General features: G+C 39.9%; 1 protein-coding gene across 11 annotated transcripts in view; it reads right to left on the reverse strand.

The window, feature by feature from the left end:
* The window catches only part of TTC39A (tetratricopeptide repeat domain 39A), a 52575-nt gene that overhangs the window by 10554 nt on the left and 27632 nt on the right, over positions 1–14389 (reverse strand). For 6 of the 11 annotated variants that reach the window (XR_010366543.1, XM_064428829.1, XM_064428831.1 and 3 more), the window contains exons 9-17: positions 12498–12606; positions 11805–11872; positions 11631–11690; positions 10706–10867; positions 9006–9097; positions 7941–8061; positions 5333–5444; positions 3385–3499; positions 2576–2692 (exon numbers count right to left, since the gene is read on the reverse strand). Coding sequence is in view for 10 of the 11 variants with exons in the window: in XM_064428829.1 (XP_064284899.1) it covers positions 2576–2692; positions 3385–3499; positions 5333–5444; positions 7941–8061; positions 9006–9097; positions 10706–10867; positions 11631–11690; positions 11805–11872; positions 12498–12606 (956 nt within the window). In the remaining variant the exon portion in view is untranslated. Of the gene's footprint in view, positions 1–2575; positions 2693–3384; positions 3500–5332; positions 5445–7587; positions 7684–7936; positions 8062–8214; positions 8297–9005; positions 9098–10705; positions 10868–11630; positions 11691–11804; positions 11873–12497; positions 12607–14389 lie in introns of those variants that run through there. The other 5 variants (XM_064428830.1, XM_064428834.1, XM_064428835.1 and 2 more) reach the window with 5 other exon arrangements.

Genomic DNA, 14389 nt, shown 5'->3' on the forward strand with positions numbered 1-14389 from the left:
AAGAGAAAAAAAGAGAGAGAGAAGGGAAGCTGTCCTGACCCAGAGGAGGGAAACACCCCATCTCCATCCTATGGTTGGCAACAATGTGAACTCTGTGTGTAGGAAATGAAGGCAGACAATTTGCTGCTCCAGAGCTTGGAAAGAGAACGTGGGCACACACCAGATTCCATATCAGCTTTTGAGGAGCAATTCACCATCCCAGGGAAAGACTGGCAGGATTTCCACCACACACATCTAGCACCTAGCTCTGCACTGTCACCTGCCTATAGCTTCCTGTAGTTCTGTCATGCTCTAAAGAGTTACTGGAAGATTCAAAGAACCTGTATTTCCATGGAAAAGCTTATATTGAAAAATGAAAATTTGCCCCAGGACCACATAGAAATTGCAGATCCTACTTAGTAGGAATTAACATGTCACCTCCTACAGGATGGATACAGAATCCAGATACAAAAGAGGATTAGACCATGCTAATTTTCTTGTAGAAGATATTTGTCATCTTTACAGAAACATAACATTAAGTATTAAACTCTGTGTATCTTAACAGCATTTCAGTTCTGAATTCATAATTCAAAGCAAGCATGGCAGCGTGGTATCTGTCTGTGGCAGTGCCAGTCTCTTGGTGAAGACAAGAAATTCCATGCCCATCCTACACCAGCTTATAATTTTATGTATGCGACACCCAAGAGACTGACTGAGAAAAGGAGGTGGCCAGGTTCTGCTGTGTGCTGATCTGAAAAGCCCTTGGAGTTTTTCCTTCAAATGAAATCAATTTTGCCATGCCGAGCCTGTATTTCTCATGAGTACACTGATATTCTTGTTTGTAGTTTACAGTCATACAAATAGAAATATTTCCATGCATGACCAAGCCAAAACTGTTTATCATCTCGTCCCACTCTTTCTCCCAGAGCTGAGGATCCAAGCCAGCAGCAGGACGTGGATTTAGGTCAGGCAAATCAAACGTCAGGCACCAGCCAAGCGCTCGCCTGCGCTCCTGCCAACTGCAAACTGAATTCTGCAGCCCCAGCCCCACCAATGCTCTGCTCTCCCTCTCGTGGCTCCTGAGACATTCAGTGTTGGTAGCTGAAAGCTCATAAACCCAGAGCATTTTAATGCCACAGGTGGAAATGTAAGAGCTGTACTCTTATTGTGACTGAAACAAGGGGGTTTGTAATGAGGGCAGGTTTGGGGTTTTTTTGGTTGTTTGTTTGGGGTTTTTTGTTTGTGCCTTTTTTTTTTCCCCAGTCATTACAGTTTTCAAGAGTTCTTTGAGCACAGCAAGTAGCAGCTACTTGCACTGGGTGTAGTAGCTTTCATACACTGGGTATGAGTAGCAGCTTTCATACACTGGGCACAACACATTTTTTAGAGCTGCCAAAGGTGTTTGTTAAACCAAACACCTTCTCCTGAGAGGACCTGAGACACCCAGAGCTGCCAGGGAAAGATGCAATGGCCAAGCAGCTATGACAAACTTCTGCTGATTGACTTGGAATCAGCAGCTCCAAATCATTCATTTCTACATCTCTTGTTAAGAGAGATTTGAACAAAGGAAATGAGGACAGGTGTGTTTTGAGGAACATGAAGCCAGCTGAAACACTTTCCACTGCACTTTGCTAATGCAATATTTACTGCTCTTGATGTCTTCCATGAGTCTACAAAGAACCAGGCTCAGTAGCACAGGAGACTAAAGATTGCAATATTTTAATTTTTGTGCTGACAGGCTTTTGGCATAATCCTTGTTAGACTTGATTGAGTTGCCTGAGTTGGACAAAAAGCAACATAAAAACTCTGTCTGACCTCTCTGACCCAAGGGCAGGCATCAGTTTTGTAGCTGCTCACACCTGTGGCAGTGACTGCACATCTGGCCTCATTCAGGACCCAGGCAGAGGTGAACTACCCTGCTGCTGCTGGGTGACTGAAGAGGGGGAGAGTTGTTTGGGTTGGATTTCCTCCCTCCCCATCACTGCCAAAGTTTTGGCTCAGCAGATTAATAAAGGTTCAAACAGAGGCAAAACTCATGTTTTGTTAATTTTATAACAAAGAACACACATGATCAAGTCCAACTTCCCATAAACGTACTTTGCTAGAAAAATCAATCACACAAAACAGTAAAAGCAGGTGTTTTAGTTGCCTTGATGCAGATGAAACAAAGATACCAAGTGTAACCTGAAGCATTATCTTAAATGTATTTCATCAAGGAAAGGAACAGACACTGCTGGCCATCAATTTAAGTAATGCTATTTTAGCCATAACACAGAGCTTTGATTAAATTTAATACATCTTTATATGAATAAGCAAATAGACGACAAAGATTATTACATTTTGTTACACACGGATTATTTCTTATGAAGCCTTTGACATTCTAAGATACTTAATTTTTTTGGTTCTTTTTTCAAGTCCATGACTGAACAATTGCAACAGCTACCACTGGAAAGGTCCAAACCAAAACTAAGGCACGCATGCACCCATTGGAAAAATGAAATTAATTGCCATGATATTAATGAAATTATTCTGCTTCCTGCTAACCAGTGAAACACCAAACTGATCCATCAGACACCAACACAGGCGTTTCACTTACTTTGCTTTTTCCAGAAGTTTTATTGCTTCTTCTCTTCTATCCTGGTCCAGATACAGTATTGCCAGCTCCAGCAAGGCATTTGGAATTAGATAATGGTCATATTTTATCTTCTTCTCACTGCATTGGAAAAGAAATAGCCTAGAGACCTTGAAATGATATATTGTTTCCGTCATTTACCCGCTCCAAACACAAATAAATAGGAGATTAGCTAAGATCAGAAGGAGCAATCAATCTCTATTACAACACTTGTCATGTTCTCTATCCAAAGCTCCCTCCTGGGTTATTAAATGTGTATTTTGCATAAGCATCCTACGCAGTATGTATAATCTCAGGATCAGAAAATAATGCCTTATTATCAGGGAAAAGTTAGAAAAAGATGACAATATCATGAGCTCTATCCATGTGAGCTGACAAAAGGAGGTGCCATTCACCACATGATGTGCAGAAGGTCCCAGTGTAATCATGCTCCCACCTGTCTCTGCAGAGTTTGGTTTTTTGGGTACAGCTTCTTCATGACTGGGAAGAGGAAGGGGGCAATAAAAGCTAAGTGGCATCTGAAAAATTGTGTGCATCTACTGTCCCCCAAAAAGAAGGAAGATACCTCAATTAAAAATATTTTAAAATAAAATAAAAAATTGAAGATTTTAAATACTTCAACACATGGCTAATAACAGTGGAAATTAAAATTGAAATACCATGGAGCAAACACTAAAGATACTGCAAACCTCTCCCTTCTATTCATATCATGGTTGCATCTCCTCTTACTTGAAACTCAAGAGCTCTCCTACATGCCAGGTATGAAAACTTACTTTAAATAGATGTAATTAAAGTGGTCTTCTGCTTCTGAGATCTTGCCCAAATGCTTGAAGCATAATCCCTTTAACAGCTTGATCACACACCGGTCATCTGCCAGTAGTTCTGTAGCTGCAGGAGGAAGGAAATGGCACATTTTAGAAAACTCTACAACAGAGAAGACTTTCCTGCCTGTAGGGAAACTTTGCAAAGGTATGTGCGAGTACAGTCCACCTATGGAAACACAGTAAAGAACTAGTTGGTGAATTTAATTTAATGCAGAGACAAACTCACATCAACCTTTTCATAAATTGATCAAACTTTGTCCAAAAATTTGTTGGGCTGTTCTGTCCCTCCCTACTCCCACTGTGGAACAGCTGTTCCACAGTCTTACTGCTCTGACAGCTAAGAACTCATTTAAGGTGTCAATTTTGTAAATACCAAAGTCCAATTTGCAATCTCTCAACCCTTTGTCTTTATAGCCCTGTACAGATCTTTTGCTTCCTGACTTGTAGTCACATGGCCTATTCAGGGGCAAGGATTCTGTCAATTCTCCACCTCCATTTGGCTAAATAAAAATATGTGAAACTTTGCTACCTGTACCTCACATCTCACCATACCTTCTTTGGAGTTTATACTTCTGAGAGTCTATACAACTCCACCTAGTTCAAAATCCTTACTATCAAGAGTCTTTCTCCATCAGAAAATTTCTGCATAATGAATTTCAAAGAAAACTGCTGGGTTTTTCATAGCCAATCCATATAGGCAGCTTATTCTTAAAAGTTTACAGGCAAAATTTTCAGCTTGGTTGCCCATTTCCAATTCATTAAATACACCTGAAAACAGCAAGTCAATATTTTGAACAGGCAACACTTTAAATTGGTGGCATGTTTAAAATATATCCCACTTTTCAATTACATGTCCTCATAGTGTTCTACAAACATGAATCTGCCACAAATCCCTGCAAAATGCAGCCTTAGCCACAATTTGCCAACTAAGAAAAAAAAGGGAGCAGGGAAATACTTCACTTATTTAAAATGATGAAACAAAATGGGTGACAAAGAAGCTGAATAGGTCAAAGGCCTTTTTCTTAGATGTCACCTTCAATGAAAATATTTTCCCATACTCTTTTTCAATTAATTAAAAATAGATAGTTTTAGCCAGTCTTTCAGGCAACCCTTTCAAATCTTGTGTAACACTGCACAGAAGTCCAAGGCCCTAGAAAAGACTGCAATGCAGTGTTTTAGCCTATATTCCTTTGTCAACAGGGGCTTGATCCTTTTGCAGGAAGGACAGTAGTAAGATCAAATATTGGTCAAGGAAAAACTGACAAATGCTATGCAGACTGCTTGCACTCCCACAGGAACTGGGAAAGACTGACAAGAAACAAAAAACAATTCAATTTTCTCATGGATTGCTAATTAAAGAGACTGACAGAAAATGTAGTAGCAGAAGCTGTTTCAGTTCAATCCCATATTGTGCTCATTGACAGAAAGGCCATCCCTGGTGTCCTGGATTTCTGCAGCACACTGGTGACACCAGAACATTCAACCCAAAGGTCACATCACAAACTGACAGCACTTTTAAAACAAAAAAACAAGTCCTCTCCTATTTATCCTTCAAAATTGAGGATAACAAAATCTGAGGGTGACAGAGCTTCAGGATCCAAGTAATGAAGTCAAAGAATATGCTGATGTTGATCTAACAAAATAAACAGACCTTTATCACATGTCATAAACCATTCCTAACACACATCTGTGGATGGAAAAATCACTCACTATTATTGTAAATAGTTGCTATCTTAAAAATAAAAAATATTCCTATCTGCATAAATAGTTTATGGTTTCATTATATGTGTTCCTCCTGTGACCCAATTAACTTCACTAATGAGTGTGTTTCTATTCACAGATAATATCTCTAGTTATTGCAGTGTAAAATAACTGCTTAAACTCTACCACTGGTTACCTGAACTTCTTGCCAATGCTTCTTCTGCTTCATTTAAAGTCTCTAACATGCCTTCTGTTAAGTTGGGACATTTTCCAATTACAGCATAGCCATTCCAGATATACATCATTTCCTGGGGTCAGGGAGAAATGACAGCACCATTAATTACAGCACTGGATAAATGTAGTTGTCAAATACTTCAGTTTATCTCTGCATGATGAAAAAGTTACAGGTTCCTTAAATAAAGTCAGTTTGTCAAAATGCATTTTCATTGCAACTGAAAACTTGTATATTGTTTTTCAGTACAAATTAGACCTGGAAGACACCTCAAGTGTCACTTACTGCAAACAATGCAAAGGAAATTGCTTGAACAGATGCAAACACATTCTTACTTATAGAAGGCAAGTACCAACAAAACAGACTTAAAACATTCACAGCACATGGCTAATTGTCCCTTCATTAAGGTTTACTCTTGTTTTTCAGTTCTATCCTAGCAAAGGCAGTAATATCCATAAATACTTCCACAGAAAAATTATGAAATCCCAGGACAGCAAAATAAACCAAAAAGAAAACCAAACCCTCTAACCTTTAAGCCAAGTTTCAAACAAACAGACAGAATTTTAAATCTGAACTGTAAACTTCTTACATTCCTCAGGTTTGTTTGATGTTCCCAAAGAAAGCAACTTCTTTATTATTCAACTGTCCTTAGAGAAAGTTTTATTAAAAACTATAGGCTGAATTCCTATCTGCTGTTGAGTTTTTTAGAGTATATCACCAAATGTTCCTGTTGCTACTACCAATCACAAAGTGAAAGATGAAAACATTATATAGACTTACAACTGGCCTTCATGACATTATTTAACCATAAAATCACAGAACATCCTGAGCTGGAAGGGACCCACCAGGACTGCTGAGTCCAGCCCAATAGCACCCCAAGAACCCCACCCTGTGCCTGAGAGTGTTGTCTAAAAACTTCTTGAGCTCTGTCAGGCTGATGTTGTGACCATTCCCTGGGGAGCCTGTTCAGTGCCCAACCACACTCTGGGGTGGTTGAACCTTTACCTAATATGCAACCTAAACCTATCCTGACACAGCTTTGTGTCATTCCCTATCACTGATCACCAGAGAGATCAGTGTGTGACATATTTATTCTATTTATATTCTATTTAAGGTCTAAATGACCTTATCTGTGTGTGCTAATTTAAAGCATTTGGATTAAATTCCCATACAGAACAACCGAATTGTGGAACTGTGGCACAAAAAGCTGTCAGGCTAGAATAGCTGAAACAGCATGTTAACCCCAGTCACTGTTGCTTTCACCATCTGGTCTCTGCTGACTGGAAAACCTGTGCTGAACTTACTGGAACTACTGCAGATTCATGAATGTGGTTTTCAAACAGAAGTATTCAAACCACATTTATTCAAGCTAAATCTCTGAGCTAAGACTTGCTTGAGGACTCACTCTTTCCAGCAAGTCTCTTGATTATGAAAAGAAAAATCCTGGAGAGGAGATTCTGTCTCCAGCTCCACATCCATGAAGTGCTTTTATCTGTTCAGCTGCGGCATCTGCTGCCTCGGAAACGCAACTGCACAGCAGCCAAGGAGCCCGAGAGCTCCTGGTACAGAAACCTGCTCTGCAAATCCCAGCAGGACAGCCCAGCCAAAGCCCAGGTGTGTACACTCCTTCCTCTCTGAAACCTGAAAGGCACATCAAAGTTACCTAATTATTTCTCTCACTTCAGTCTTACTAGTGGAATGTGGCCCCTGGTGAACACCCATGCTCTGCTGTAACAACTATTTCAGTGTCACATACTCCTGGTGGGCTGGGGAGTGGTCTCCAAATGTTCTGGCATTTTCTTAAAGAATACTTACTAATTATCCATCTCCTTCTTAAAAACAAACAGCTGAAAGCACTGTAAGTGTTAACACCATTGCACTTGGCAAATTCAGGGACTCAGAACCCTTTAATGTTCTTTTTCACATGTTCTTTGCAGACAGATTTTTGTAACTGCAATGGGTGCCTCATGCAAGTGGCTACAGGGAATAGGCCAGCATAACAGGGGAAAATTAAAAAAATTAAAAAACCAAACAAAACAAAAACCCCAGAAGTTGCAGTGGTTTTCTGGGGTGGCCAAAGGAGTCAGTTGCTCCATCCCAGCACCCATGAGCTGCTCTGGAGAGCACCAAACTGCAAACATTCAGGGGCACATTAAACAGCTCCTTACATGCAATGCCCAAACCCTCCATTGTTTCCTTGACACCACCCCTCCTTGTACCTTATAGTGCTCTGTTAGCAAGTGACACCACAGAGGAGACCCAGGGCAAAGTTCCTCCAAAGGGGACCAAAAGAAAGCTGCTGGGAGCACGCTACTCTATAGCTGGAATAATGAGTTACACATGCAACACATTTACGTGTCACAAACAGCTGGCTGAGTTCCCTGTGGCTGGTGCATGCCCCAGTTTTACAGCATTCCTCGCATTCATCTGGCTTTGCTCTGGGAACATTCCAATCTCCTGCAGAGGTTTTACCTTAGAAACACGGAAAGATACTATTCCAATTATCTCGGGTTTATTTCTCTAAATTACAAAAATGTTGAAGAGGGGTTGTGTGTGGGTATTTCTAACTTACCAAAGGTGGGACAGGCAAAGGAATGGGGTTTGAAGAAAGGTACCGTCGTGCTTTCCGAATTGCAAACTTTTCTGTGGGCAGAGATTTCCCTGCGATTTTCAGTTTCAGGCTGGGAACAATCCTGAAAGTTTAAAGGAAAACGTAAGGCATTTTTCCCCTGTGAGCCTTAACATTCAAAGTTAAAAACAAACCAAAAAAATCAAACCAAGGAGAACTTTAAAAAGCTGTTACACACTGGGCTATTGCTACCTCGGGGAAGCTGAGCAATACATACTCACAAAAGCTGTCTTTATGCAGGGCACGTTTATCTCTAGGCTTCCTCTTTAATCAAGCAGGAGGAGAGGGACTCTTCCCCACTGAAAGATTAAATTAGATGATGCACCTGACTTATAAAGGGCTCATCTCTCTTCACAGACTAAGAAAGAGGCAAACTAGCTTTTGTCTCCCCATTCTCCCAAAGTCTAAAACTATTCACTTCATAATGGATTTCAAATTCAGTGAAATGGGTTTATAATGATTATAAAAGACAGAGAAAACTTGAAAAGAGTAATGTAATAACATTTTAGAAAATTAGGTTTCATATAAAAATTGTAAACTCTAAAGTAACCACATTTTCTTTGCCCCAGGAAGCCTTTTGGAGCTTAAACATTACATTAACACTGTGAGGTTATCTCACTGTATTTATAATGCATAGATTCACTTGCACATTTAATTCTTTCTTACTTCTCTCAGAATCAGAACCCAGGAATCAAGTTGTGCTGATGTTCCCATTAAGGAAGAACACATCTTGCAGCAAAATCCATTGAAGGCTTTCACATCTTACATTCCATTTTGATTAAAGGAAGCAACTAAAAAAGAATGTATTACATGGAACAGCAGCAGCCACTATATGGCCAGGAGAAATCTGCAGTCTAAACTCAGGGTCCACTTTAGTCTGAAGGATGTTTAACTCTGCAATTTCTTACCAATCCCATGTTATTTGCACAATAATTTTGCCTCTGTTTCCCCAACGCTGTGACATAAAAAGATTGTAAATTGTTGTAACTGCGAGTTTGCAAATTTTACCTAAATAATTCAACTTCGCTGTCTCCAAAAGGACTGCAGTCATCTGGTCCAAACATACTGAGATAAGCAGCTTTCATGTAAATGTAAGTAGCCTGCAAATGCAATGAAAAATATCTATATAGAAAAATTAATTTACAGCATCATCTTTATTCATATAAAGCACAAAATACCAACATAAAGGGAAGAAGTTGCTGCTTTTGCTCACAGTCTTGCAAAAATTTAGGTAAGAGATAAGTATTTTAGAAAGTGAGTATAGAATACAGATTTTAAATCATGTATGTGTTTGTTTAGTATGTATCAGCCAATAGTTTGTGTCCAAATTCCAAGAACAAATGTCACGATTGAATAAGTTTTTAATAGGACACAGCCTAGAAAACCTAAGACAAGGTCAGCTCAGAGAAAAGACCTAGTAATATACAGTCTCTGTGTCCTACCACAACTTGGTAACATATCCCAAAGAGTAGGTTCTAGAAACAGTCACTGCCTGGAGTTCAGGAGAGCAGACTTTGGCCTCTTCAGGAATCTGTGTGGTAGAGCACCATGAGAGAAAGCCCTGGAAGGAAGAGGGTCCCCTGAAATCTGGTTAATACTCAAGGATCATCTCTTCCAAGCCCAGGAGCAATGCATCCCAAAAAAAGAGGAACTCAGGCAAAAACGCCTGGACGTCCACATGGGTGAAAAAGGATCTCCTGGACAAACTCAAGACACAAAAAGGAAACCTACAGAGGGTGAAGGGACAGGTAGCCCGGGAGGAATACAGAGAAATTGTCTGAATGGCCAGGGATCAGGTTAGGAAAACTTAAACATCCCTGATGTCTGGCCAGGGATGGAAAGAGCAACAAGGAAAGACTCTATAGGTAAGATGGTGATAAAAGGAAGACTAGAGGAAATGTGGGCCCTCTCTGGAAGAAAACAGGAGAAAAGCTTACCCCGCATCTGGAGAAGGCTAACTAACTCTGACTTTTTTTCCTCAGTCCTCACCATCAAGTGCCCCAGCCTCTCTGCCCAAGTCACAGAAAGCAAAGGCAGAGAATGTGAGATGAACTGCCTAGGGCAGGAGAAGTTTGAGTTCAAGACCTTCTAATGAACCTGGAGGAGCAAAGCTCATGGATCCCCAGGGGAGTAGTGAATGATGTTGCTGAGCCCCTGCCCAGCATATCTGTGAAGTCAAGCCAGTTCAGGAAAACTCCTACTAACTGGAATAGGGGAAACATAACCCCCATTTTTAAAAAGGCAAGAAGGGAAGAGAAAAGGAGGAGAGCTACCAGGGCTCTGGATTGAAGAGCTCCTCCCTTGCAGATGCACAGGGATACAGGCACCAACCACTTCTAATTGCATTTATTACCCTGGAGGCACCACCATGGCTAACCTCACTCACCAGCAGAAGAGCTTTTATCCAGGGCATAAGGAAAGAAATGGCAACTTGCACCATTAATTGCAACATCTGATGACACAACCAGTCACTACACAGCATCTTTAACAAGTTGCTCTTCATATATCAGTTGGGCCCAAAAGATTTCTGCTTGCCCACCATCTGTTCAGATTTGGATGTTTGCAATTCCACATCATTCTGCATCAGTCACAGCAAGCCAGGTTTTACTTTACAATCTGCACCCTCAAAGCTACAAAAAATCAACTCAACTTGCTCAAAAGTTATAGATACTGTGAGGCCTCCTGCCCTCCTTTTCTGCTGAGCTTACCTTTGACCAAGTGTTTTCCTTGCTCAGCAGGTCTGCGTAGAAAAAAGCCATCTTCCACTGGCGCTTGTAGGTGAAGCACCACATCAGCTCCCAGTAGCACATGTGATGAAACTGCTTCCAGTACTGCTGAGCTTCACAGCACTCCTCGTACCTATTGACTGCCTGCACACAGAGATTTCCAAACACTGCCTCAGTCAGGTGTAAATGCACAGACAGAGGAGCTGTAGAACACTGGGGCTCCAGGATCTGCCTGCATGGCTCTTGCAGCTTCTAAATTACTGCCAGCCCAGTGTTTCCCAAAATCACATCTCTTTGCTTCACCCAAGAGACTCTTTGCTACACAGTCATCCTGGTGCTAGCAAGTTTACCCTGTCACAAAGTTCCCCATTCCTTGAAGTTATGTTTCCAAGCATACTCAAAATGAATGTTTGTGTCTTGGGAAATTAGGAAACTGAAGGCAGAGAACAGATGCTCAGCTGACATTTATTGCTGCACTTCCATGGATTTCAAGGGAGCTACTGCCCTGCACACCAGCTAATACTCTGTCTCAGAGTATTTTGGGCATGCATTCTTCATCTTAATAATTTTTTCAAGTCTTTTATGACTCTGTTCGCACTGAAGGCAAAGGATTACCACTGGGTCTCATTAAAGATACAACCTGCTGCAGGATGGGAAAGACAGTGATGAAACTGTGTCATTAATCCTGGTGGACTATATTATCACCAGAAATTGAGAGGAGTAGCAAAATCAGGTGAAGGAACAAGTCAAAACAGTGTACAAAATTGCTATTTGTAATTTAATAAACTACAAATTGCATATAGGCCAAAGTCAGAGGAAGCATTAGCCAAAAAGGAAGTAACATTCCTGGAGGAATTTTTCCAAAGCTTTTGAAATTTACTTTCTCAAGAGCAAAATGATTACTTACCGCATCAATATTACCCTTTAGTGTTTCTATCCTGCCTGCAAAAAACAGGAATATGGCTCCCTGTAATAAATAATAATAAAAACACAAGTATTCTATAACAGTTTTCAATCTGGCCATACAGTTTTTGGCACGAAAACATTAAATGACCACACCAAATAAATTGATTCATTTTACCTTTGGATAGCGTGCCAAGTAAGGCTTAAGTAGTTTTTCTGCCTCCTCAACATTTCCTTTTCCTGTCCCTAAAATGTGTAAAAATGCAAGCGATAAAAATAGTTAGAAAACAAGCAAAAAAAAAAAAAAAAAGGAGAACAAGAATGCAAGGTATTGATTTTCCATCCTCAATTGGCCAACATGCTGACTCCTCCCTCCACTAAGTAAAGCATAAATACAGGTTGGTGCTGCACTAAGGCAGAAGCAGGAAGCCCTGAAAACATTGTGCTTCCTGACTTGAAAACTCAGGCACAAACACATTTTGTAGAATGATTTAGCAGGAGATAACACAGAAGTACATATTAGAGGGAAGCTGTCACCTCCCAAAGAAAATCCAATGTCAACAAAGCAATTATCACTTACAGCCATTATATTAACCTCCCCAACAATGCAGCTGGCTAAAACAGATTTCAGTTCTCACAACTTTCTTGGCCATCCCCAGTATCTCCCTTCTCACCTGTTAAAAAAACCTCTATCTTGAAAATTAAAACACACTTTTCAGTTATGATTGTTGTAAAATGGCCCACAAATGACCTACATGTAATCTGGTTACAAACAAACTATTCACCAACAAATAGGTGATGGCATCATCTTTATCCCCTTTGTGTCCCACAAGAACTAATCAAATCCAAGAGTTATTATAAACAATCTTACCTAACACAAAGGTCATGAAAGTATGATAGCAAAGCAACAGCATGGTACACAGCACCGACCTAAAGCTGTATGATGATGCTCCCTCTTGAAGCTGCAGCAGACCATGTTCCTGTGCAAACACAGGGAGGGGGACAAGTGTTGGGAAAGAACCAGGGCTGTGTTTTCCTGGCTTAACTTCTGCACGGTCAGCTACAGATTGCTCACTCACCAAATTCCTTAAAAGGCACTGAAAAACTCCTCAAAAGGCACTGATTGCTTACACAGTAATTAAAGATAAAAATACACCTATTCATCTATCTAATAGTTTTTCATGGAGTTACTGCTTATCCTGGAAAACACCTGGTGACAGAGCAGCAAGTTGGGATGTATTCCATGATTAGCATAAGAAAATAAGAGACAATTTATCACTGTGATCCAAGTGCTGCTAAACAGCATTCCAGAAACAAAACACAGGGTTTTGAAAACAAAACCAAAACAAAACAAAACCCACACATAATCACTGTACAGTGTATTCTTGTTTGTTGTGGTTCACTGCACAGAAGAGTTAAAGGTATCAAGAAAATAAAATCTGCAATGAACAGAGGAAAAGATGTCAGGGCAAAAAGACATTTTAAAGTATGCCAAGAACAAAAGGAGCTTTGCAATGATGTTGGCTGGCTACCACCAGTGGAAAAATATAACTAAAAGAAGAGAATTTCTGTTCCCTTTGGGAAGAACTAAAGCAATCAAGGATAACACTGTGTTCATAGTCAACGACAGCATGATGGATAACCAACTTTAGGGATTCAAGTTCCTGAGGCAAGAGCATTTATCAGCCCATTCTAGGACTAGTTCCATGATATCAGCAGCAAGAATATAAATATGCAAATGTATCAAACAAGAGAGCTGCCTACTTGTAAATATGCACAGTAAGACATCCACTGTGTGCTGGGACAGAATCTGTTTCAAAGTTACTCCATCACTGCCCTGGAACACGATGTGTGTGACTGCAAGGACACCTTTCCAAACCAGCCACACTATAAATAGGAACCCTGAGGGATGTCTGTCAGAGGCACCAGGAAAGGCATCAGGCAGAGCCCTCAGAGCACAACCCCAGCACAGATTTACATCTTTTGTGTGTCCTTGTTGACTGAGGGGTGTTACCACCACGCCTTTACTGCTTACTGTGTAAACACTGAAGTCTGTAATCAAATTCTCATTTTCCTCAGACATCTATTTTTGCACTTAACTAGTGCAGTTAATTGTTTTCACATAAATATAGGGGAGGTTGTGATTTTGCTTCTTTTTGTTTTTATTTTGAAAACCCAGTGTATTACATTAATTACTGCTACAAGGAAAAAAATGACTCATATTTGCAGATCAATTATTATTACATCTAATTGGAACAAAATAATGAAAACACTGACTTGCATGTCACTACAGAAGAAATTAAAAGATAGTAAAATCATTACAGAAAATCAGTGACAATGGAAATCAAGTACTTAGCAAAATAAAACCACTTCATTTTCTGCTGAGAGGAAAAGTTTGATTGATACAAATAAGTAACAAAATATGATATATTCAGCTTCTTCAAACTACCCAGACGAAACCCACAAATATTTGTATTTTTAAAAAGTAGCACTTCAGGGTAGAAGTAAAATAAAACATTCTGTGGAACGAATTTTGGCAAAAAAAATTTTCCAAAGTATATTTCCAAAGTACATTTTTTTGCAATGAAAAATCTTCAGGCTTGATATTTCACTAAGCCTTTACTGGCACTAGGCTTTACAGCATTTATTATCTTCCATATTATATAAAAATAAATACAAAATGAATGTGAACAGCACTAAGAATGATTCAAACAGACTTTGTCATATAAAATAATGCAACCTTTGTCAAGTTGATCTCAATTA

This window comes from Passer domesticus, chromosome 7 (genome assembly GCF_036417665.1).
Source record: "Passer domesticus isolate bPasDom1 chromosome 7, bPasDom1.hap1, whole genome shotgun sequence".
NCBI classification, from domain to species: Eukaryota; Metazoa; Chordata; class Aves; order Passeriformes; family Passeridae; genus Passer; species Passer domesticus.